We start from the raw sequence: 27285 nt of genomic DNA on the forward strand, positions 1-27285 counted from the left end.
CTATACAATTAGCAATTTAATATACAAGCGTATCTCATTTTATTGTGCTTTTACTGCGCTTTGCAGAAATTGCATGTTTTACAAATTGAAGGTTTATGGCAACGCTGTGTCAAGCAAGTGTACTGGCGCCATTTTTCTAAGAGCATTGACTCACTCCATGTCTCTGTGTCACTTTTTTTTTTTTTTTTGGTGGTACGCGGGCCTCTCACTGTTGTGGCCTCTCCTGTTGCGGAACACAGGCTCCGGACGCGCAGGCTCAGCGGCCATGGCTCACAGGCCCAGCCACTCCGTGGCATGTGGGATCTTCCCGGACTGGGGCACGAACCCGTGTCCCCTGCATCAGCAGGCGGACTCTCAACCACTGCACCACCAAGGAAGCCCCTTAAGTCTTATTATTTAAGAAATAACATTTTGTAAGGCCATAGCTGCCATAGATATAGTGATTCCTCTGATAGACCTGGGTAAAGACCACTGAAAACCTGTTGGAAAGGATTCACCACTCTAGATGCCATTAAGAACATTCGTGATTCAGGAGAAGAGATCAAAATATCAACATTAACAGGAGTTTTGGAAGAAGCTGATTCCAACCCTCATGAATGACTTTGAGGGGTTCAAGACTTCAGTAGAGGAAGTAACTACAGATGTGGTAGAAATAGCAAGAGAACTAGAATTAGAAGTGGAGCCTGAAGATGTGACTGAATTGCTATAATCTCACTTAATGGATTTTAATGGATGAGGAGTTGCTTCTTATGGCTGAGCAAAGAAAGTGGTTTCTTGAGATGGAATCTACTCCTGGTGATGATGCTGTGAAGACTAGTGAAATGACAACAAAGGATTTAGGCTATTACATAAACCTAGTTGATAAAACAGCGGCAGGATTTGACAGGACTGACTCCAGTTTTGAAAGAAGTTCTACTGTGGGTAAAATGCTATCACCAGCATTGCATGCCCCAGAGAAATTGTTTGAGAATGGAAAAGTCAATCATTATAGCAAACTTCATTGTCTTATTTTTTAAAATTGCCATAGCCACCCCACTCTTCAGCAACCACCACCTTGATCCCTCAGTGCTGTCAACATCGAGGAAAGACCCCCCACCAGCAAAAATATTATGACTCATTGAAGGCTCAGATGATGGTTAGCAATTTTTAGAAATAAAGTATTTTTAAAATTAAGGTGTGTACATTTTGTTAGACATAATGCTATTGTACACTTAACAGGCTACAATATAGTGTAAACATAAATTTTACATGCACTGGGAAACAAAAAAATTTGTGTGATTTGCTTTATTGAGATATTCACTTTATTGTGGTGGTCTGGAACTGAACCTTCAATGTCTCCAAGGTACTCTGTATACACTGCTGTAGAGCTTTAAGTACATTACTTTTAACACCTCCTCACAAGCATCTTGAGGGTGGGAGTCATTTCTTATTCTTATATATGGATGACACTGAGTACAAAACAGGCATGCAATAAAAATCTGGTGACTGACAAAGAGATAAACCATAATACGGTAATCAAATTTTCCCAGCTAGTGTGTCCCACAACCAGAAATAGAAATACCCATGTTTCCCAACTCTTTTGCTAGATGACACAATGCATTAAATTTAACACACAGAAAATCTCTTTTCTATACTTGGGACATTGTCCTCCACCTTCTTCAGCACATTCTAGGTTGTTGCAACATTCTGGTTTTCAACATGCATTACTCACATGTAACAATACATATTAGATTTTCAGAACTCGGAAGCATTCACTTTAAACAAAGCCATTAGTTTATAAGGCAAGGAAGCAAAATCATAAACAGTAGCATGTTACAACAAACAATTAAGGGTGCAGAAAGGATTATCGTTTACTGACTAGTATTTTCAGTACCATCTACAAGTGTGGCCTGTATCACTGTCAACAGGATTATTTTTAAAAACTAGGGAACTGTGTAGAAATAGATATTATTGAAATAATAATGTAAGTAAAATGTGCATTAGTATTTCCTACATGATTTCTAGGTTTACTTTTTTCTTGATGCTTTTCACGTCAAGTAAAATGTTAAGAGAGTCTTCCCCAATTTCCCCCTTGCATGCTTAGTTAGATGGTCTTCCTTTATGCTCCCACAGTACCACTATCATAACATATACCCCCCCTCAGTCCATCAGTCTATTATATCTCCCTTCTCTAGACTGTGAGTGACTTGAGGGCAGAATCAGCCTCTCATCTATTCCAAGTAAATGTCTGGTATACATCTCTAATCACTTGGCAAATGATTTCTAAATATATGAAGGAGAAAGTGAGTGACTGATAGAATGACAGGAAGAAAGGCAAGCAGACTGAGATTAAATGCTTTTTTGGCCTAAATAAACTTTTTGTTATGGGACATTAAAAAACTGCTATAAATATGGTTAACAGGTAGCTTAAATCAGTAAATTATAATCTATAAAGATTCTGCTGCTGTTAAGTTTAGTAAACTTTACAGAAAAAAGAAAAGAATCAAAGAAGCTGGAGCCAAAGTTGATGTACTCACAGGCACCGAAAGAAAGTAGGACCTGTTATAGAGTTGAAGGAGGGCCTGAGTAAACTAATCAGAAATAAAATATAGTAAATACAATTGTTTTAGAATACTACAAAGTGAAAACAAAATAAGAATCTAGTATTTCAGACAGCATTTCTTGATGAACAGAATTTCCCTCAATTTTTTTTTTGCCCAATAACCCTATTAAAATAAAGGAGATGAAAAATATATGAAACCTAATTTATTAAAATGCCCAGATATTAAAATGTCTTCTATTCAAATCCCTCTAAGGTACCCTTAATAATATTATTAGCATTATTATCATTGCCACAACCTTAATTATAATATCCCTTTCCATATAAAAATGCAAAGGGTTTATATAAGATTAAATCAACTGGAATTTATAACTGACTTAGTCATTTTTCTCATATATGTAAGTACATGAAGCCAATGAAACACTTCAAACATGGAATCAAGTCCTACTTCTCAGTATTCAAAATACTGAAAAATAAAACAAGCCAAACAGTAAACATGTTAACAGGTTTGGACTTATTTTTATAAATAAGAATGTCTAAATGGTATATGCAACATGTAAGCATAGTTATTTAAAACTCAGGGAGTTTTACCTAAAAGGAACTAGATTGTCTTCCTAAGGAGGCCACTGAGGCCCCAAATACATCTACGAGCAAATATGCGCATATTTGCTCGTAGATGTATTTACAAATATTAAAATTTAAAAATATTAAAAATATTAAAATCAAAGAAATGTGTGCAGGAATATACTGTGATCCCAATTAAACACACTAAAATTTTTTCTGGGAATTTAATTTTAAGCTAATATATATTAATTTTAAGTTAATATACATATAAACAGGTTACAGGAACATGCCAGTATTAATAATAAAATAAAATTACCTGTTGAACAAAAACATTGTTGAGGTGACTGGCTAGTCTCCGGGCAAAATGCTCTCGCAAATCACTGAAACGCTGCTGTTGCTGTTTGACTGCCAGAAGCATGTCATGGCCTGAAATCATAACATTTTTTGACTTATTTAATGCGTAAAAAGAGTTCCTCGATGTTTAATGAATACCTTTATAACAGTATTCATATTTCAGTTCTGAAGAACCCAAAGTTTTACTGGTTTATTTGTATGCTTTGTAAAAGAAAGATAAAGGGAAAAAAATAGTATAGCACAGTGGTTCTCACAGTGTGGTCCTGCCTCAGCATCATCTGGGAACTATTAGAAATATGGATTCCAAGGTCTCAGCCCAGACCTACTGATTCTGGAGGTGGCACCTGGCAATCTGTATTTTCGTAAGCCTTCTAGGTCAGTGGTCCCCAACCTTTTTGGCACCAGGGATCAGTTTCGTGGAAGACAATTTCTCCACAGATGGTGGTGGCGGGGATGGTTCAGGAGGAATGCGAGCGATGGGGAGCGGCACATGAAGCTTCGCTCACTCGTCCGCCGCTCACCTCCTGCTGCACGGCCCAGTTCCTAACAGGCCGCGGACCAGTACCAGTCGCAGCCCCGGGGGTTTGGGACCCCTGCTCTAGGTGATTCTAATGCAAACTCAAGTTTTGGAACTGCTGGCATAGCAAAACCTTATGTCATCTACTTTGTGCCAGGTTCTATAGACAGTACTGAAGAAAAATCCTGGTGTTAACCAGTCATTGATGGTCAATCAGAAGGAACTGAAATGAAAAATTTCTTAGTGCTAATATGAATTATGTTTGATAATAAGTGAAACTTGTTTTAATAGCTAAGAATGTAACCCTAAACCATTGCCCCATGCACTTCTTGTCAAAAGCTTTATACTAAGTCACAGGCTTAGTCTCAGGTTCTTGGGCAGATTTTGTTGTCATACCTGGTCGAAGAGCCACATTCATGCACTGCAGAAGGGCATCTGCGGCGTTGGTACAGGCCTCGATGCCCCTGGAGGAAGCAAGATCTCCTTCCTGAAGGGCCTTTATATGACCTTTGGCCAAGTCCATGTGGTTCTGGAATATATATAAATACACCGTTTGTACATGTACTCTTCAGGAAATTTACAGGTAAGATGCTACTCAATCCTATTACTAGCTCTTTGGAATTTCAGTATTTTTAAATCTTGCTCTCCTAAGGAAATTAGAAAATGTTTACAAATGGGCTTTACATATTATCATTAGATTTTTTTTATTGTTATTGGTAATTTATAATCATGCTTACCACAAGGAACTCTATCTCTGATAGGAGTTTTACATTATTAGTGTTACTAAGATGAATCAGGTGGTTGCTCTCAGAGATCTGATCCATTTGTTCTTTTACACTTTGGAGCATTTCCTCATAACTGCTCAGTTTCAATTCAATCTGATCCACCTCCTTTAGAGCCTCGTCCAGCAAGTTCATTAGGATGTTTACTTGCTTTTCGGAGGCCATGATTGACTGGATGTTGGCCTACAAAATTAAAAAGATAAGTAATACTTTGTATTCTTCAAATGTGTAAAAGAGGTATAAAAATGAAATATTGATAAATCTCTTTGACAGCAGAGTAACAAAGGTTGACATACACATTTAAATATCTAATTTATCATTTTGTGTTTACATTCCACTTTTTTACACAGTATTTCAGGAAAGTACACTTTCCCTTATGTCAAGGTTAGGGACCATATCTCAGTATTGCATATTTCTGCAGACTGAACAAGTAGGGCTCTGCCCCACGATGTATCATCAGTAATGGTATATTCTCATTTCTATAAATTAAGTGGCATTACACTATGTCATCTCTGATACTTCTTCCAACTCTATTAGCTATAAAAATTTTCTATACTCTGTAATATTTACATAAAACCCTAAACAAAAGCAGAATCATCTATGTTAATACCTTAGTCAAGAGGGTAGCAGTAGTATGCCAGCCTTTGAAGAATTCATGGAACTAATTTATAACTGTTGTATGATTTCTACTAACAGGATGTGGAAGAGCCTGTTGCCATAAGATAGCTCCTTCTATGGTATTCTTTCTTTTCTCTTTCATTTGCGACTACTTTTTTTTTGAGGCAAAGCAGTAACAAACCACCATCCCTTTATTAATGTTTTCTAAATGATTCTGACTATTGATTCTGAATTGCCTGAAATATGGAAGCTTTCAAATCCAAAATTAAACTGCAAAGTAATATGATGACTTGCAACACAGATGCAATATTAACTAGAAAACATAATATAAATCACTAAGCCACATTAAGAAGGCAGATAACACAATATGAGGAAAAAATTTGGACAAGGAATTAAAAGAGTATCATTGTACAGTTGATGCTATAATTTCACATTTGTTATTTTATACACCATTCATAATAACTCAATTGTAGGTGCAGCCCAACTGTAAAGGCAGCAGGACTCAGACCCACTGACATCAAGCAGCAGAGATGGGCTTGAACTGACCCAGGACAATTTCTACTTTAACATCTTGAAGTCTTTTCTAGGCTTTACTTCCAGAGGGTTTTATTGATTTGTAAGCTTGGACTGTTCGTGTAATCTCTGGGCCTGAGTTCAATCACATAACTTCTGCACCTTTCATGTACCTTAACATTCTTTAAGTCTTTAAATATTTTTTATTCTCTGAGGATTTTTCTTAAATGCATACCTTGTCTAAACAAAATAAAAAACCCCCAAATGTTCCCATTTTAGGCTTTTCTCACAACAGAGGTGCTACCTTCAGCTTTTTACTTTCTAAAAAAAAGTAGATAAATAAAGATGTGCATTTAGATACAAACTTAGAAATTTGCATACAAATGAATAGAGTCTATTCCAAAACATTTCAGCAGGGGAGTCAAACATCCTTTTCCCCTGGCTCTCTGTTTTCACCACACTATCTTGCTCTCTTTGGGTACATGATTCACTTCTTTCAGCCCAATTTCTCTCTTTCTAACCTGTTCCTTTTTTTTTTTCCTTCAAACCACAAAAACGCTATTCTTTTACATTGAACTATTCTGAGGTGTTTCAGAGGCTGGGGGAATCAACCCTCAAGTTGGTTTCAGGCTGGCTACTTTTTACTTCCATCACTCCAAATCAAGAAGCTCCCCAAATCCAGAACCTCAGCCAACTGCCTTCATTGGCCTATTAGAAATGGTTGTCTTTTGAACAAGAACAGTGGAAGACTGATGGCAGCTGGTAATGCACTTATAGAGAAAGACAGCAATAATCACACTACCCAGGCTTAAGTGCTCAGGCAGTAAAATATGAACATCACCAGTCTCCTCAATTCACTACACAAACATCACTAATCATAGATTACAAGAAAGGCTTACCCCATCTAGCACCTGAAGCTCTCTGGACAACCTTTCTGCAAAGGCCTCGGCATTTGAAATTGCATACTCACAGCCTTCCATCATTATCTCAATATCCTGCTCTTCTCTTGCATTTAACTCTTGGTATTCATCCACTGCTTCTTCATCGCCTCCTGTCACACTCTGATTTTCTCCACTTGGAACAGATTCTTAAAGAGGGTAAAAATTAAAAATAAAGTAGTAAAAAAAAGTAGGATGGACAATAGCACTGTACTTATAGGTAAGGTCAGTTATAAGCACAGGTCACATTTAGTGGCTGAAAAATAGGAAAAAATGATTCAAAATATATGAAAAAAACCCTTATTATTATGAAGAACTGCATGTGTTAACATGATTATTATAACAAAAGCATGCAGTCTAATTCACTGACTTGTGTTAAAATAGGCTTTAGTCACAGTTTCCCAAAACATAAACTATAAAACAAATACAAAACCAGAAACAAAGCATGTGTGCAAGACTAACCTTTCCCCCTACCTGAAGTGACTGTCGCTCTAACAAAACAATGATTATGAGTTCAGGACACATGAAAAATAATTCGCTTCCCTTTTTTTCCCAGGTAACATTTTCTTCTGTTATCTTTGTTCTTTTTGTCTTTGTTATGTTTTTTTTCTCCAAATAACTTTCAATTGAAATTTTAAAAATGCATCTACAATTCACAATTTATTTTGGGCACTGAAAATATTAACTGAATTTTCCATTTCTTTCTTTAAAAATTTTTCACATGTGTTAATAAAATTTCTAAAGATCAGCTAATAGAAACTTTCTCAGTAACTGTATACTGTAGTAAGAAGAGCAACTACACAGCTGAGTGAAATTACAAAAATTTAAACTGTTTTCCTGCTTCAAAACAAAAGACCATGAGGTCAAATCTGAGATGCTTTCTGGGTAAATGTCTCAGTTCAGTTTTTTGAGAGAATACACGCAGCAAGTGGGATTTATATAAATCTTGAGATTAAGAGAGGTAAAATGAAAAAAATAATTTTTACCCCTAAATAAACCTCGAAACAAAGTCATTGATTTTCATCAACTCATGTGACATGTTAAAATCACAAACACTGGATGTTTGAAATATTCATTATTTTGTATGAAAATGAATATTTGCATTCAGTGTGACATATGTTCATTTGTCCTAGAACAAAAAACACCTAATTCAAAGTAACAAACGGTTTACTCCTAAGAATGGCAATTAGGTCGATTTAGATAATGTCCCAGAAAAAAAAGGAGGGGGTAAACTTTTGGTACAGGCAATTACAGATTACAGTATATAAATATAAGTTCCTTACAGTAGCATCACCGAGCTCCTAATCCTTTGAAACAGTCACTGTGGAAATGTTAAACTGTCATGTGTGACAGCTTCTTAGCCACTAGGGGGCAGGGAATGCCTAAACCATTCTGTACAGCTCCTTGCACAAGTAAATATTTAAAAATAAACAAATATTTTAAATGATCATAACTGCTTCAGAAGTATTTTCTCTTCCATAAAACAGCCCTTTGGAAGTCAATAATGAATACTATCATCGATTTTTATTACCATATGGATTTTGTAGTAATATACTTTTCCCTGCACACAATTTCATAAAGTATGCAACCAACAGTACATAACAACGTCAAGTAATAAAAATCTATGGAATAGAATAAGAAGAAAAGGTGTTACGCACCTTCTGTAACTTTAGGCAGTTCTGGAGAGTAAAAAGGTATGAAAAAAGCAGAGGAAAGTAAGCAAAGAATATTAGCTGGCTAGAAACGTACACAGGTTTAAATTTTAAAAATACTACCCATATTTCATTCGAACTTCATGCTACATTAAAGCTTAAAAGACAATGTCAAATACAACTACAAACTGGAAATATCCACAAGAAGCTAAATTTCCAGTGTTCATTTTTTTAATTCATTTTTCTGACAGTGACTAAAAATACATTTATCTTTCTATTTTCTCTTAGTCGTTTATGAAGCAGTACTGCCGAGTCCTTGGAGGAGAAAACTGGGAAACAGATCACTTCCTGGGGATTGCTTATAGGTCAGTTGTGACTCATGCGTTTAGTCTAGTTATTTTCACTCAAGGCCCAAACCTTTACCCAGACACTCCCTCACAATGGATTAGTCATAAAACATTGTTAGAAAGGACAAGATGGAAGCAGTTTAAAAAAACACACACGATTATCAGTTCAAGCTGGCTTTTAAGGATTCAAGTCAAAGATTTAAAAAAAAAATCTGGCTGCAAGAATGAAAAAGAAAAGCCCAAACAAAAACTTCACTCTACTTCAACTGCTAACAAGGTCCTGTTTTAAGAACCTTATTCTACTAAGAAGCCCCAATTATTAGCACGAACATTCAATTGTCACCAATAAAAACTACTAAAGCTGCTACTGCTAACATTCCCAATGAACAGTCTTACTTACTTGAATGATTACTTAGCTCTTAAAAGGAGATGTTGATAATTTCTCATTTGTTTTCTAACATAACCCAAAGCTTAGAGACTTTTTTTTAAAAAATGGGAGTTAGTGGTCATGATTTTAAAGTCCAGTAAAACATTAAACAAGTTTATGGACATTAATAAAGCTACTATATGAACTCCATTAAACCAAAGCAACAGTTACTAACTTATAGAAAGTGATTTTCAAAATGAGCTCCTTAAGGATCTCAGTATTCTTAAAATTGATCTCAATTAGGTAATATTTATAAAAATAAAAATGTCTACACCTTCATTTAAGGCCCTGAAAAATTAAATGTCTTATCTTTTTTTAAAGCTAGTCACCTCATTCTCAAAAAACAGCAATACTCTTCTCATTGATTTTGGTAATATTCCTTAATGAGGTAAATACAGGTAGGTATGTACTTGCCCATATTGTTGACTGAATGAAATATATTGGTTTAAAATACATCTCAGGCAATAAGTAACATCTGGAAACACATCATATTCAAAAACAGAACAGAAAGCTTATGAATCATTCACTGATCAGAATGTTCAACCCTGAAATGGTTAAAAAAAAAAAAGAAAGCTACTCAGAACAAATTAAGCCACTATTCAAAGCATGGAAAATTACCATAAATTTCTTAAAGGTTATTCCCTCAACACACTCAACCAAGACACTGGAGGCTAATGTTGGCGAGATGGCAACCCTGAGGGCTCCGACACAAGGCCAGCCCCACTGTAGGGAGAAGCATGTGGCCTGAGAGATGTGACTTGCCTCTGCCAGTTCCAAGCATCAAGCCTGAAACCAGTAATGGCCTCACTAATTAATAAGTGATGGACAAGAATACTACATTTAGGGAGAGAAAGATAGATGACCAAACAGCAAAGGAATTAAGTAAAACAAAATGGAGAAGGGACAGAGGCAAGTGACTAAGTCAAGGAATAGTCTGAAGCATCTGAAACTGCCATTTTTATAGGTCAAACTGGTTGAATATTGGCAATTTCAGATGTTTCACTTGACAGAACAGAAGCTTCTATTTTGAAATGCTAATATACAACTTAGGACAAATATAAGTTTTCTTTCTAATATATAATTTAGAACAAATCTACTTTTTTTTTTCTCAATAAAGGGGCAACAACTCTGTCCACCTGCTGTTACTTCAATTGCTTTCTTTGAGATAAAGAATACAACACAAATTGCATCCCCAAGGCACACAGAACCCATCTTCTCACAATGTGTATGTCTTCATAAAAGATATTTTAAAAGAAAAAAGCCTCATTGTATGTTTTCAACAATTAACAGTAGAGTTTTTATCTTATAACACAAAATAATCCCTAGTAATATTCCTGAAGACATACTGATCTAAAATACCCTAATTAAGCTCACGTCTTAAGACTTTATCCTGATAATAGAATAATAATTGTTAATATATAATTGAGTTCTTACTATATATCTGGCATTGTTCTCATCATGTTCATATATTAATTTAATCCTTAAAACAATCCTATGGAGTCGATACTATTATTATCTCTGTTTCTGACATACGAGAAACTGAAACATAGAGTAACCCAAGGTCACACAGCTATAGTAAGTGACAAAGCCAGTATTTGAACCCAGGCAGTCTGACTCCAGAGTTGTTTCTTAAACACTACACCTACACTCTACACAAAAATACAGCTACAAGGATATTCATCTCAGAGCTGTTTAAGATAAGCAAAGATTGGAAAAATTTTTTAAAGTGATTAGTTAAAAAATTATAGTATACCCAATACAATGGAATACTATGGTGCCATTAAAAATAATGTCGGGGTAAGTGTTTAATAACATGGAAAATGTTCATGAAACATTATATGAAAAGGCATGTTAGGTAGCAACATAAATTTCTTTATTTAAAAAAAAGCATTTCAGTATGCATAGAAATGCATAGTTATCTCCGAGGATTAAGTTTATAAGTGATTTTCATTTAATTTAATGAATCAGTTTTCTATAATGAACAAGCATCACTTCTGCAATAAGAAAAATGATCTTAAAATTCCTTTACAAAAAAGATAATTCAGAGTTTTAAATACTTTGAGTAATGCCAAATTATATATTCACTTACAGATATACCTGATTTTACATATACATTTTTATTTAACTTTACCTTCCAAAAGCTGTGAGCTAACATTGACAAAATCAATTTTCTTCCGGAGATATCGCTGGTTCAGTTTCCAAATGCATGAAATAAATGCATTCTTTTCAGCAGTGCTGCTGGCAACCCATTTATATATTTTTTCAAAATGTAAATCAAATTCAGGATTTTCCTGAAATAAAAATATGCAAAAGATATTGTTTTTGATCATATCCTCTTTTCATTATTGTAAAATATATATTTCAATAAAACAAAAAGAAGTTGAAGCTGTTGTTGGAAAAAAAAATCACCATTACAAATCTACTAAAAGGGGGACTTCCCTGGTGGCACAGTGGTCAAGAATCCGCCTGCCAGTGCAGGGGACACAGGTTCAAGCCCTGGTCCGGGAAGATCCCACATGCCGCAGAACAACTAAGTCCATGCACCACAGCTACTAAGCCTGCGCTCTAGAGCCCGCGAGCCACAACTACTGAGCCCATGTGCCACAACTACTGAAGGCCTCATGCCTAGAGCCCGTGCTCCACAACAAGAGAAGCCACTGCAATGAGAAGCCCATGCACTGCAATGAAGAGTAGCCCCCACTCGCTGCAACTAGAGAAAGCGCGCGCATAGCAACAAAGACCCAATGCAGCAAAAAAAAAAAAAAAAAAAATTGACTAAAAGGTTTTTTCCCTCACTGAAACTGGTAATGTCAGCACAAGCAAAACTAAGTTATGTCTATATAATGTCATACCTAAATATCTACACAAAGAGATAGTCTCCAATAACTATAAATAAATCAAAATGAAATTCTACTCGAAATAGATGAGATGGAGAATAGATTAGTGGTTGTCAGGAGTCAGGGATTGTTGAGGGGAGGAAAGAGGATGGGTGTGCTATAAAGAGGTAGCTGAGGGAGCTCTTTAAGGTGTTGTAATACTTCTGTATCTTGATTGTAGCAGTGGTTACATGGACCCGCACATAATGGCAAAGAACTGCGTGCGCACGTGCACACACACACGCACATGCGCACACACACACACACACAATCGACTAAGTGACTTGCAGAGAATGGTTCAGAGAATTCAATTTATAGCACAAATTTTGTGTACCTCTCAAAAGAAGCTGGATTAAAAACAACATAGTATTCTGGTAATTTCCTTTCTATGCCCCTTAGGTCTATGAGTGAAAGTATAGGATGTCTGATGGACTGTGTCTCAGCTTCCTAGTTTATAAGATGGCAATGGTTTCTGGTTTTGATGTGGACCTAATTTTTCTTTTTAAATTGCCTATGGGGTTTTACAGTTATACTTTTTCTTTGATAATGTGCTATTATTCACAGCTGTGAATCTTCTCATTATAACGTGAGAAAAAATACAATCTATACCCTAGTGTGATTTCCAAGAATAAATGAGGTGAAAAGCAGGGACTGCTCCTGTTTACAATTCTGAAAATACAGAACAATTAAAGGTGTCTCAAAAGTAAAAAATACAAGCCTTTTAAGGTCATTTCAAATGAAAAAGAAGTTCAACTGGTGTGAGAGAACTGCACTATGCTTTCTACATGTCTCTTAAGCCACAGTACAGAAATATTTTCATGCCTTGATATTCTCCCTTGAATTTAGAACTACTTGACTACTGTATAAAATATGAAAACATATGGATGTATACTTTCCTTCACATCCAAGGAATTAAAAATAGGCTCAAATGTTTTTAATGTTCTATAGAAGGCTAAACATGTATTCAATTAATTTAAAGTGTTATTTAGGGGGAATAAAATGTAATAAAGACCATAAGTAGGCAAGGAAAGTGATATGACTTTCACTGTGAAGATCTGGGATAATTTAGGGATCAAGACTTACCTATGGTACAATCATATTACAGTAGCATGGATGTACTAATGAATTTATAGCTCAATAAGCAGAATTAAAGTGACAAAAGATTAAAAACTTTCACTTACAACGAAAAGGTAATTGCATTATAAGTTGGTGCAGCCACTATGGAAAACAGTATGGAGGTTCCTCAAAGAACTAAAAATAGTTGCCATACGATCCAGCAATCCCATTCCTGGGCATATACCTGGACAAAACTATAATTTGAAAAGATAAATGCACCCCAATGTTCACTGCAGCACTATTTACCACAGCCACGACAGAAAAATAACCTATATGTCCGTTGACAAATGAATGGATAAAGATGATGTGGTACATATATACAATGAAATACTACTTAGCCATAAAAAAGAATGAAATAATGCCATTTGCAGTAACATGGATGCTACTAGAGAGTATCATACTAAGTGAAGTTAGTCAGACGGAGGACAAATACATATGATATCACTTATATGTGGAATCTAAAATGTGACACAAATGAACTTATCTGTGAAACAGAAACAGACTCACTTACATAGAGACCAGACTTGTGATGGCCAAGGGGGAGGAGAGGTGAGGAAGGGATGTACTGGGAGTTTGGGATTAGCAGATCCAAACTATTATACATAGAAGAGATAAACAAGGTCCTACTGTATAGCACAGGGAACTATATTCAATATTCTGTGATAAACCATAATAGAAAAGAATATGAAAAAGAATGTATATATATATGTATAACTGAATCACTTTTTTGTACAACAGAAATTAACACAACATTGTAAATCAACTATACTTAATAAATTTTTTTTAAAAAAAGTTAATTGTGGACAAGGATGTCCACTCTCACCACTATTCAACATAGTTTTGGAAGTCCTAGCCACAGCAATCAGAGAACAAAAAGAAATAAGAGGAATACAAATTGGAAAAGAAGAAGTAAAACTGTCACTGTTTGCAGATGACATGATACTATACATAGAGAATCCTAAACATGCCCCCAGAAAACTACTAGAGCTAATCAATGAATTTGGTAAAGTTGCAGGATACAAAATTAATGCACAGAAATCTCTTGCATTCCTATACACTAAACAGTGAAAGATCAGAAAGAGAATGTAAGGAAACAATCCCATTCACCATTGCAACAAAAAGAATAAAATACCTAGGAAAAAACCTACCGAGGGAGACAAAAGACCTCTATGCAGAAAACTATAAGACACTGATGAAAGAAATTAAAGATGATACCAACAGATGGAGAGATACCATGTTCTTGGATTGGAAGGATCAATATTGTGAAAATGACTATACTACCGAAAGAAAACTACAGATTCAATGCGATCCCTATCAAATTACCAATGGCATTTTTTACAGAACTAGAACAAAAAATCTTAAAGTTTGTATACAGACACAAAAGACACCAAATAGGCAAAGCAGTCTTGAGGGAAAAACACAAACTGGAGGAATCAGACTCCCTGACTTCAGACTATACTACAAAGCTACAGTAATCAAGACAATATGGTACTGGCACAAAAACAGAAATATTGATCAATGGAACAGGATAGAAAGCCCAGAGATAAACCCACGCACCTATGATCAACTAATCTATGACAAACGAGGCAAGGATATACAATGGAGAAGACAGTCTCTTCAGTAAGTGGTGCCAGGAAAACTGGACAGCTACATGTAAAAGAATGAAATTAGAACACTCCCTAACACCATACACAAAAATAAACTCAAAATAGATTAGAGACCTAAATGTAAGACTGGACACTGTAAGACTCTTAGAGGAAAACATAGGAAGAACACCCTTTGACATAAATCACAGCAAGATCTTTTCTGATCCACCTCCTAGAGTAATGGTAATAAAAACAAAAATAAACAAGTGGGACCTAATGAAACTTCAAAGCTTTTGCACAGCAAAGGAAACCATAAAAAAGACAAAAAACAACCCTCAAAATGGGAGAAAATATTTGCAAACAAATCAATGGACAAAGGATTAATCTCCAAAATATATAAACAGCTCATGTAGCTCAATATTAAAAGAACAAACAACCCAATTCAAAAATGGGCAGAAGACCTAAATAGACGTTTCTCTAAAGACATACAGATGGCCAAAAAGCACATGAAAAGCTGCTCAACATCACTAATTATTAGAGAAATGCAAATCAAAACTACAATGAGGTATCACCTCACACCAGTTAGAATGGGCATCATCAGAAAATCTACAAACAACAAATGCTGGAGAGGTTGTGGAGAAAAGGGAACCCTCTTGCACTGTTGGTGGGAATGTAAACTGATACAGCCACTATGGAGAACAGTATGAAGGTTCCTTAAAAAACTAAAAATAGAATTACCATATACCCAACAATCCCACTACTGGGCATATACCAAGAGAAAACCATAATTCAAAAAGACATGTGCACCCCAATGTTCATTGCAGCACTATTTACAATAGCCAGGTCATGGAAGCAACCTAAATGCCCATCGACAGACGAATGGATAGAGAAGATGTGGTACGTATATACAATAGAATATTACTCAGCCATAAAAAGGAACAAAACTGGGTCATTTGTAGAGATGTGGATGGATCTAGAGACTGTCATACAGAGTGAAGTAAGTCAAAAAGAGAAAAACAAATATCATATATTAACGCATATATGTGGAACCTAGAAAAATAGTACAGATGAACCAGTTTGCAGGGCAGAAATTGAGACACAAATGTAGAGAACAAACGTATGGACACCGAGGGGGGAAAGCAGTGGAGGGGCGTGATGGTGGTGGTGGTGTGATGAATTGGAAGATTGGGATTGACATGTATACACTGATGTGTATAAAATGGATGACTAATAAGAACCTGCTGTATAAAAAATAAAATAAAATTCAAAAATTCAAAAAAAATAATTGCCTTAGTATTTATAAAGAAATCTAAGAGTCTTGGCAACTCATATGAAGCTTGACGGGAAATGATCTCTTCCCTGGGAATATTTCACATAATGCCATAAAAGAGGCTGACTGCACCAGCAGCAACACTCACACAAATCAATGCGTGATGCAGGGACTTCCCTGGTGGTGCAGTGGTTAAGAATCCGCTTGCCAATGCAGGGGACACGGGTTCGAGCCCTGGTCTGGGAAGATGCCACATGCCGCGGAGCAACTAAGCCCAGGAGCCACGACTACTGAGCCTGTGTGCCACAACTACTGAAGCCTGTGTGCCTAGATCCCATGCTCCGCAACAAGAGAAGCCACGACAATGAGAAGCCCGTGCACCGCAATTAAGAGTAGCCCCCGCTCACTGCAACTAGAGAAAGCCCGCACGCAGCAATGAAGATGCAACACAGCCAAAAATAAATAAATAAATAATATTTTTTTAAAAATTATTAATGTGTGATGCAAAATGGCTAATGTTAGGCTATGTATAAAAATTTTATGTTTTATATCCATATGTAGCGTACACACACCAAGGTGCCTGCATAAAATGAAAAAAAATCCATTAAGCAAGTCAGCAATGAGGTGTCAGCTGAGGAAAGTATTCAAATAAGCATTCAGCAATGTTAGTGAATTACACAAGTCAACGGGGTTATGAAGTGTGGAACTACTGAAGAGAAAAAGGCTTTTTAATAAAGGTGAATTTCTAAAAAGCCTTTCAAGTATTTTGTCTTAAACAGAAAATCTCTACTCTTGATCCTTCCCATAATAACAGAAATTATTAAATAATTGAAGTGTTTTTTAAAATCTCATTTTCATGTTCTTTCCAAATACATATACATGCACCCACATTCAAAGCACCTGTCAGACCCCGTTTTCCACATCCCCCATTTTTCTAAAAACTGGGTGCTTTTTAGGAATAAAGCAAAGGCCCAGTTTGCCTAAAATATTTAAAGAACAGGCATTCTCTACATTTTGGAAGAAATCTCAACTCTACAGATATGCAGGACTCTCCTAAAGCTGTTTCTGCTTCATTAAAAAAATCTTCTTGCACCTGACTCAGCTGCCTGTCACGCTGTCCAGCTTTTAGTTCCTCAGAGGTTTGTACCAGGTCAGCAAAAAACCAGACTTTTATTTTATCAGACTGCTCTACAAAGGTAGTTTTCACTTCTTTGTGCCTTTTTAATCACTGTATGAGACTTGTAGAGTTCAGTCAATGGACACATGTAGTTACAGTACTGTAAGCCTTGCTATCAGCCCCATCCACAGTACAGTAGATGTGGTACAAGGCATTCCCTAGAGCTCTGGAGGTGCCTCTGGGCTGCAGAGGAAGATGAGGGGGAGGGTTAGAGAGGCTGAAGAGGAAGAGGCACCTACTTTAACCTGAGGGGGTCTACTTTATTTCTTTTTTTTTTTTTTTTTTTTTTTTGCGTTATGCCGGCCTCTCACTGTTGTGGCCTCTCCCATTGCGGAGCACAGGCTCCGGACGCACAGGCTCAGCGGCCATGGCTCATGGGCCCAGCCGCTTCGCGGCATGTGGGATCCTCCCGGACCGGGGCATGAACCCGTGTCCCCTGCATCGGCAGGCGGACTCTCAACCACTGCGCCACCAGGGAAGCCCTATTTCTTTTTTTTTTTTAAAAAAAGGGTATTGCTGTGAAAAGCCTTGAACTGTCAGGAATAAAGGTGGCCCTTTATCACGATTATCGTATTATTCAACTTTCCTGGAGTTTGAGTGTGACTTAAGGTGTAAGGTATCTTATTAATATCTTATTTAAAAATGTCTTATATCTTATTCTTCAAAGTCCTTAAAATAAGGGGTGAAACTCACTATCACTGCCATCACTTGAGCCACAATATTCAAACCATAGCTTCAGAGGGCCAGCTTGGCTGCCTCAGCTGGTGATTCTACATTATTTTTAGGGACTACCTAAGGAAGATTCACTTTGGTTATATTTTCTGTGATTTCTGAACTAGGTTTTACCAAAACAATGATTTTTTTAAAAACTACTCACACAACACACCACTTTAAAATCCATACTAATTTATGGATTTTATACTAAGTATACCTAATCTAAATACAGAAATGTACAGCCAAGGTTATTTTGCTCTAGTTATGTAGCCTGTGAACAAACATAATTGTAGCTAAAAAAAAAAAGCACAAACAATGAAACAAGCTTACATACATATTTATTTTAAGTAGCCTGCGAATGAGAAGTGAGAGAATGGAAGGTTGGATAATACACTTTAGACTAATTGCTGGTTAGGTGGTGAACTACTGGGTCACAAAACAAGTTTAGATCATCTTAGAAGACAACATACTATGTTATAAAATGAAAGACACTTTCTGAATTCATGTCAAAGAACTAAGAAAAACATACTTTAATAGCATCCTTGGCATCTACCACAGCAAGGTCTCGAAGGGCCCAAGCAATCTGCCTTTTGTAGAAATCTCCTTTATCAGATTTCTTGACTTTGACCACCTTCACCTGCACGGGGCGTTCAGTTGTCACTGTTGAATAAAACACACACTTTCATTAGAGACATTATTCATTTCCTCATTCTTCATTAATTCATTGCAAACACAGCTGTCAGGTGTCTGTACACAATACTAAAACAGGAATAGTATTTCATAACAAATGCTATGACTGAGGAATACACAGAATACTAATGGAAGAATCTAAATCAGACTAGAAGGTCAGAGGCAGATTACTTGAGAAGTAAAACTCTTAAAACTCAAAAATAAGGAAAAAAATTCAGATTAAAAACATGGGCCAAAGACCTTGACAGACACCCGACCAAAGAAGATATATAGACCACAAATAAGCATATGAAAAGATGCTCCATAGCATATGTCATCAGGGAAACGTAAATTCAAATGACAACAAGATACCACTACACACCTATTAGAACGGCCAAAATCCAGAGCACTGACAACACCAAATGCTGGTGAGGATGTGAAGCAACATGCACTGTCATTCACTGACGGTGGGAATTAAAAATGGTACAGGGCGCTTCCCTGGTGGCGCAGTGGTTGAGAGTCCGCCTGCTGATGCAGGGGACACGGGTTCGTGCCCCGGTCCGGGAAGATCCCACGTGCCGCGGAGCGGCTGGGCCCGTGAACCATGGCCGCTGAGCCTGCGCATCCAGAGCCTGTGCTCTGCAACGGGAGAGGCCACAACAGTGAGAGGCCCGCATACCGGAAAAAAAAAAAGGTACAGTCACTTTGGAGGAGAGTTTGGCAGTTTCCTAACAAAACTAAACGTACTCTTACCATATCATCCAGCAACTGCATTCCTTGGTATTTACCCAAAGGAGCTGAAAACATACGTCCACACAAAAACCTGCACACGGATGTTTATAGCTGCTTTATTTATAACTGCTAACTTGAAAGCAACCAAGATGTCCTTCAGTAGGTGAATGGATAAATAAACTGTGGTACATCTAGACAATGGAATGTTATGCAGCACTAAAAAGAAATGAGCTATAAGCCATGAAAACACATGGAGGAAAGTTAAATGCATATTACTAAGTGAAAGAAACCAATCTGAGAAGGTTACATACTATTTGATTCCAATTACTATATGACATTCTGGAAAAGGCAAAACTGTGGAGACAGTAAGAAGATCAGTGGTTGCCAGGGATTGGGGAAGAGATGAACAGGCAGAGCACGGAGGATTTTTAGGGCAGTTAAAATACTCTATATGACATTATCCATTTGTCCAAACCCAACACCAAGAGTGAAACCTACAGTAAACTATGGACTTTGGGTGATTATGATTTGTTAACGTAGGTTCATTCTTGGTAACAAATGTACCACTGTGGTGAGTAGTGTTAACAAAGCGAAAGGCTATGTATGTGTGGGGAAAGGGGCATAAGGGAAATCTCTGTACCTACCTCTCAATTTTCTTATAAACCTAAAGCTGCTCTAAAAAAAATAAAGTCTTAAAAATGTATTAATGCTAACAGGAGTTATTATTTACAATAGTATTAAAAATCTAGGAATAAATAAATATCTGGGGTAAATATAAAATATGAACACATGTGCAAAGCCTTTAAAATTATAAAACTTGGGACTTCCCTGGTGGTCCAGTGGTTAAGACTCTGTGCTCCCAATGCAGGGGGCCCAGGTTTGAGCCTTGGTCAGGTAACTAAATCCCGCATGCCGCAACTAAGAGCCCACATGCTGCAACTAAAGATCCCACATGTGGCAACAAAGATCCCTTGTGCTGCAACTAAGACCCGGCGCAGCCAAATAAATAAATAAACATTAAAAAAATAGTAATAATAAAATCATAAAACTTATTGAAAGTCTTTAAAACTATAAACCTTATTACAAGGCATTAAAGAAGACCAAGAGAAATGGAGAACCACACCATATTCATGAACAAGAAGACTTAATATCATAAAATGCAAGTTCTCTCCAAAGTGAACTACAGATTCAAAACAATTCCAATCAAACTTCCAACAAAATTTGGAACTTGATTCTAAAATTCAGATGAAAAAACAAAATACCCACAAGACAACATAAAATCCAGATATAAGAACGGACCCAGAAACAAACACACTCACATTCATCACTATAAACATGGACACAGGTAAATCAAAGACTGAAATGTGAAAGGTAAAATTATAAAACTTGTAGAATGTAGTATAGGAGAATACTTTTATTACTCCAGGGTATGGAAGGATATCTTAAATAAGACACAAAAAGGGGAAGCCATAAATGATCAGACTGATTAATCTGATTTCATTAAAAAGCATCACAAAAAGTGAAAAGATAAGCCATAAACTGGGATGCATACAATCAGCAAATTAGTATCCAAATTACATACAGAACTTAAAGAAATCGGTAAAAGGACAACCAACAGAATAGAAAAACGAGTAAAAGGCTTAAACAGGCAAATTTCTTAGGCAAGAAAATTAATGGCTAATAAATCCATGAAAAGAGGCTCAATCTCATTATTATTTAGGGAAATGCAATTTAAAACCACGAGATTCTATTTCACACCCACCAGATTGGAAACAACAGTCTGTCAAAACCAAGTTTAGACTAGGATGTGGAGAACCCGAAACACACACTGCTTGTGGGAGTGAAAACCAGTACAACTACTTTTGAAAATAATCTGGTATTAGGGTAGTATTGACCATTCACTGCCTATGACCCAGCAAGCTCACATTTAGGTGTCTACCCTAGAAGATTCTTGCCTGTGTACACTGGCAGACAAGGACAAACATGCTCACAGAAGTGCTGCCCGAACAGCAAAATCTGGAAACAAACCTCCTGGTCATCACTGGTAAGATGGGTAAGTAAACAGCAGTACTCTCAGAGTAGAATACTACACAGCAGTGGAAATGAAAGAATTACAGCTATGGGAGAAAAACAAGAGATAACACTCACAAACATACTGTTGAGTGGAAAAAGTCACAAATGAATACCTGTGCTATGATTCAATTTATGTAAAGTTCAAAGACACGCAAATATAACAATGTATATTCGAGATTACAAACACATATGGCAAAATGATAAAGAAAAGCAAGGAAAGAGTAAATCAAAACTCAGGATACTAGTTACCTCTTAATGAGGGAGGGAAGGGAATGGGAGCAGGGCAGGGCACACAGGAGACTTCAAAGGTAATGGTAAAATTCTTCTTATTCTGGACAGTGGTATACACAAGTGTTCACACCTTGTATGTATGTTACAGAAATACTTTTGTGGGACTTCCCTGGTGGTGCAGTGGTTAAGAATCTGCCTGCCAGTGCAGGGAACACGAGTCTGATCCCTGGTCTGGGAAGATCCCACATGCCACGGAGCAACGAAGCCTGTGCGTCACAACTACTGAGCCTGTGCTCTAGAGTCCTGAGCCACAACTACTGAGCCCGCGTGCCACAACTACTGAAGCCCAAGCACCTAGAGCCCGTGCTCCACAACAAGAGAAGCCACCGCAATGAGAAGCGCATGGCAACTAGAGAAAGCCCGCGTGCAGCAACAAAGACCCAACGCGGCCAAAAATAAATAAATAAATATTTTTAAAAAAGAAATACTTTTGTATCTACTCAAGATTTAATTAAAGACAATTGAAAAAAAACGAATTTGTTGGCCCGATTTTCCAATCACAGAAATAATGAGAATATTTTATTTTATTTATTTATTTTTGAAATTGAATTTCTTTTTTTTTTAAAGTGATACATGGTCATTCTTTTATTTTTTTAATTTATTTATTTGGCTGCATCAGGTCTTAATTGCAGTTCACAGGATCTTCTTTGTGGGATGCAGGATCTTTCACTGCAGCACACAGGCTTCTCTAGTTGTGGTACGCAGGCTTAGCTGCCCCGTGGCACGTGGGATCTTAGTTCCCTGACCAGAGATAGAAGGCATGTCCCCTGCATTGGAAGGCAGATTAACCACTGGACCACCAGGGAAGTCCAAGAATATTTTAAACAATGAGGAAATGACCCCTAGGGAATAAAAGAATGCCAAACAAGAACCTTGACTTACTAAATACCCACCTGTGGCACACAAAAAACAGTTCTTTTTCTTTTTTCCTGCTTTGCAGACATTGACAATACTCAGCAGGCGTTCGTCATTTGGTGTAAAAATGTCTCTTTGTAATGCGTGCTTGATTGCTGTCATCTTTACTCAACTGAAAAAATTCACAGTATAGATATTATACTCACTCTCAAAATCATTCTATCTTACATTGTTCCATTTAGGATTAAAAAACTGATCTTATTTATGGCAAATAAGTGTAGGATGAATGATTTAATACACTAGTACACCTACATCATAAAAATAAAAAGCTGTATGTTTGGAAAAGAAATTAGAGAACCAGTGATATCAAACTCTAAAATCTTTGGAAGTGTTCACCAAATATTATAATATTTTTTAAAAATTTAGGAAAAAATTTAAAAACCCATGCCCAATCCTCAAATATAAATTTCCTATATAAAGAACTCTTACCACTCAACAATAAAAAGACAAGTATCCCAGTTAAAAACTGAGCAAAGGATCTGAACAGACATTTCTCCAAGGAAGAGATACAAATGGCCAATAAGCACATACAAAGATGTGCAACATTAGCCATTAGGGAAATGCAAATCAAACCACATTGAGATACCTACCACTTTACACCGCTAGGATGGCTAAAAATTAAAAAGACAAGTGTTGGTAAAGGTGTGGAGAAAAAGGAAGTCTCATATATTGCTGGTGATTATAAAATGCTGCAGCCACTTCAGAAAACAGCTTGGTGGTTCCTCAAAAAGTTAAACATGGTTTACCATATGACCCAGCAATTCCACTCCTAGGTATATACTCAAGAGAACTGCTAAACATATGTCCTCACAAAATCGTGTACCTAAATGTCCATAGCAGTATTGTTCACATAGTCAAAATGTGGAAACATCTCAAATGTCCTGATGAACAGCAAAATGAAATATATCCATACAGTAGAATATTATTTGGCCATAAAAAAGGAACAAAGTACTGATACATACTACAACATCAGTGAATCCTGAAAACATGATGCTAACTGAAAGAAGCCAGTTACAAAGAACTACATATTTTATTATTCCATTTATGTGAAATGTCCAGAGTAGAAAAATCCATATAGATGGATTGATTTGTGGTTGCCAGGGGCTGAGGGCAAGGAGGAATAGGGAGTGACTGCTAATGTGTATGGGGCTTCTTTTTGGGGTGATGAAAATGTCCTTGAATTAGATAGTAGTGATGTTTTTATAACCCTTTGAATATACTGGAAACCGCTGAATTATATACTGAAAAAAGGTGAATTTTATGGTATATTAATCATCTTTTTTCAAATATAACTTAAGTTACATATTTCAAAAAAACTGCAACTTTATTTTTTGAATATACTGTATATATATATTTGTGTGTATATACATTATTATTTCCAATGCAGATGTATAGTATTTCATACGTGTGAGCTTGCTTAGGAAATTAACTCCTAGTTCTAACACTGCTTCTATGGGAAAATGAAGAAATTATGAGTTTTAAATAAATGACTTAGAGTGAATTTTTATAACACACGGACACTTTTGTAAACTATAGGTATCTCCTATATTTTACTCAATCTGTAAAACTTCTATCTCTGCTCCAACTCAAAAAATTGCTTTTCTCGCAAAACTCACACTTCTATCCCTCTTTCACCTCATCTCTGCCTCTAGTCTCCTGACGGCCCCCTCCTTCCTGTTCTCCTAGTCCATCTGGCCTCTCCAAGCTTAATTTCTTTTCCAACCTAGCCTAGAGGCAGTGTTCATTTCCCTACGCCCCAGACTATCCCCTTCAACATCTTGCTCCATTTGTAGACCAGTTCACTCTGTTCACCAATCTCCATAAACTGTCTTTTTTCTCTACTTCTCTTGGCTACCATATGCCATTTAAGAAGGCCTCATATCCATGTCCACTGCACTCATTACAAATATTTACATCCAATGAGAGCTAAACTTTCAAAGTTGCTCAGCAATTCCTTAATACCTTCTTTGATGATTCCTCTTCCTACTCCCCATCAGTATTGCAAATCCTTATTTCTCTCCTTCAACCCCCAATTCTAGTGTCAGCCACCTCCCTCTCTGCAAATGGCTTCACCGTCTACCCTGCAGAGAATATAGAAGCTATGAAGAGCAAGTTTCCCCAACTGCTTTCTTCTTCATCTCTCTACATTTTTACCCAACCTAGCCTCCATTCCACCTATTATAAAATGGCCATGTTACTATCCCTTAATACGTTCTAGGGCCTACACATTGTGTTAAAAGCTCAACTCTATCCTACGCCCAAGCCACGCTGGATACTGACCAGTTTGCTTTTCTGTCTCTAGGCTCTTGTTTGTGCAATTTCTTTTTCCTGAAATTCTTTTCTCCCTGGGAAATTCCAATCCATCCTTAAGATCCTGCTGAAATGTCACCTCTTCTGTGAAGTAGTCACACACTCAAAGAAAAAAAAAATTCCTTTCCCACTTCTCTAATATTCCCCTCTATTCTGCTAACATAGCACTTACAAACCATATTGTCTAGCTAGTTGTATTCTCTCCCCCATTAAAAGTATTTCCTTGCAGGCAAGACCACGTCTTATTCATCTTTGTATTCCAAGAACCTGGCAAAGACATACCAGGCATTTAATAAATTAACCAAAATGACAGCACCAAATAACATGACAACTAAAGCATTCTGCTGATTTTCCTTCATCTACACATAATTTATCCTTTCTGCTCCTGCTGCCAACACACTAACCCAGGTTCACATCAACCACATCTATTAAACACCACAGCATCTGGTTACCTCTTTGCAAGCTTCTACAACCCCAAAACTCTCGACAAATAATATTAAAACATAGCTTTCATCACGATATAACCTTGCTCAACATTTTCCTAATGTTCCCAAATACAAACCTTCCACTCCAAGCTCTCTGTTCATTCTGGTCTTTAAATCTTTGTTTAGGAGCTTTTCCATGCAGGGAGTATCATGTATCCAAACCCTAATTACACTCCATAATTTATATGAAGTTGATTCAATAAAGATCTTAATCCAAACTGATCTCTCAACTGCTACAGCACTTATTGCATTTACTAAACAATCAAGCACTTGCTGTCCAACTGGTTCGTAAAATCACAAGCTCCTGGATCTCAACAACTCTCTTGAAAGAAAGGAAGGATGGGGGGTGTTTTAGCATAGTTCTGTGTCCTTTATTTTTTTTTAATTTTTTTATTTTTGTGTCCTTTATTAGTGGGTACTCAACAAACATCTCTTGCAGTAACTTGAACTGAATAGTAAAAACTGGTTAAATGAATGACTAATAGTGGTCAGCATCTACCACCCAGACCCTCTTTGGTCAAAAGCAAAGGACTGACTGTATGGTAAGTGGTAAAACAAGACTGGACTGGACAGAGTTCATAAAGGAGTTAGTCATAATGAAAAGCACTATGCGACTCTCATTCATTCGGCAAATATCGATGCCTGCGAAGTGCCAGGCACAATTCTAGGTTACAGTGGTGTATATGACAGATATGTCCATGAAGACAGGAAGAGCCATGCCTCCAATGGCATCTACATTCTCAAGGTGAAGTGATTAACTCTCCAGTCTTTACAGTACATTTTTTGTAAGTCAGTGAATGAACCATTAGAGGTCCTCCAAAACTATTTCCCCCGTTTAAGAACCCATGTAGGACCATGTTCCAGTGGCAGTCAGCCACAATACTCTACACGCTGGTTCTTGTTTCCTTAAATTCAGCTGGATCATTACAGGGTGTGGCAGGTAACTTGTCTGTAGGAGTGCCATGTCAGTGAGTGAGTGTGGGCTGGGCCTTGTATGCTCTCGAGACATCTTAGCGCGTGGAGCACTGTCCTCCAGAAAAGAACAAAGTGCCTGGAGCCAGGGAAATGCTCCTAAATCTTTTAAATGCTTAAAAGATTTAGAAGAAAATGTGGATTTGGACCCCTCCTGGTTCACGCCAGAGAGCAAACGGATCAGGGCCGGTTTTTACAGTGAAATCAGGTTTTCATGGGCGGAACTGGAAAGGGGTGTCAGGATTGCACTCCCACCCCCCCGGGGCGGGGGATGCTCCTACTGGACTCTGCGTCTTACTCAGACAGGCAGGAAGAGAAGAGGGCCCTGACGGCGGAGGGAGCGGCACCCGACCCCCCGGTGCTGGGCCAGCAGCGGAACTGAGGAGCCTCCTCAGACCCTGGCGTCCACCCGTCCGCTCGTCGGTGCGCCGCCGCCAGGACTGCCCGGCAGCCGCGGCCGAAGGCTTACCGCAAGGCCGGACCGAGCCCGCCTGTGCCGAGGCGGATCCTCCACGACAGAGATGGGACGGGCCTGGAGCGGCCACGGCTACGAAGATGCGCTCCTCGGTCGAGCGGCCAACCGGAAGCGGCCGCTCGGCCCCACCTCCCATATCCGGGCACGTGACCAGCCTCCGCGCCGGAAGTCGGTCGGGTAGAGCCGGAAGGGGTCGCGGCAGAGGCCTTGGCGAGGGGTGGGGTCAGGTCTCGCCGTAGCGGAGCGTCTAAGACAGGCAGGGGCGGGACCCCGTCGCTCGGAGACTGACTCGAGAGCTGGGGCATTTGGTACTGCGTGTTAGTTTCTCTTGAAGAGTTATTTATTCAGCTGTTTTCAGCAGTTCATTTAAGAA

The 27285-nt window shown here is 37.6% G+C and overlaps 1 protein-coding gene across 5 annotated transcripts in view; it reads right to left on the reverse strand.

Moving 5' to 3' along the window:
• Positions 1-27049, reverse strand: part of EXOC1 (exocyst complex component 1) — a 61742-nt gene extending 34693 nt beyond the window's left edge. For 2 of the 5 annotated variants that reach the window (XM_060148116.1, XM_060148115.1), the window contains exons 1-8: positions 26736-26875; positions 22649-22782; positions 18520-18650; positions 11383-11542; positions 6787-6974; positions 4712-4939; positions 4371-4503; positions 3420-3529 (exon numbers count right to left, since the gene is read on the reverse strand). In XM_060148116.1, the coding sequence (XP_060004099.1) occupies positions 3420-3529; positions 4371-4503; positions 4712-4939; positions 6787-6974; positions 11383-11542; positions 18520-18650; positions 22649-22772 (1074 nt within the window). In that variant the 5' untranslated portion in view covers positions 22773-22782; positions 26736-26875. Of the gene's footprint in view, positions 1-2516; positions 2571-3419; positions 3530-4370; positions 4504-4711; positions 4940-6786; positions 6975-11382; positions 11543-18519; positions 18651-22648; positions 22783-26735 lie in introns of all 5 variants that reach the window. The other 3 variants (XM_060148114.1, XM_060148113.1, XM_060148112.1) reach the window with 2 other exon arrangements.
• Between the last annotated feature and the right edge of the window lie 236 nt (positions 27050-27285).

Source organism: Lagenorhynchus albirostris, chromosome 4 (assembly GCF_949774975.1).
Source record: "Lagenorhynchus albirostris chromosome 4, mLagAlb1.1, whole genome shotgun sequence".
NCBI classification, from domain to species: domain Eukaryota; kingdom Metazoa; phylum Chordata; class Mammalia; order Artiodactyla; family Delphinidae; genus Lagenorhynchus; species Lagenorhynchus albirostris.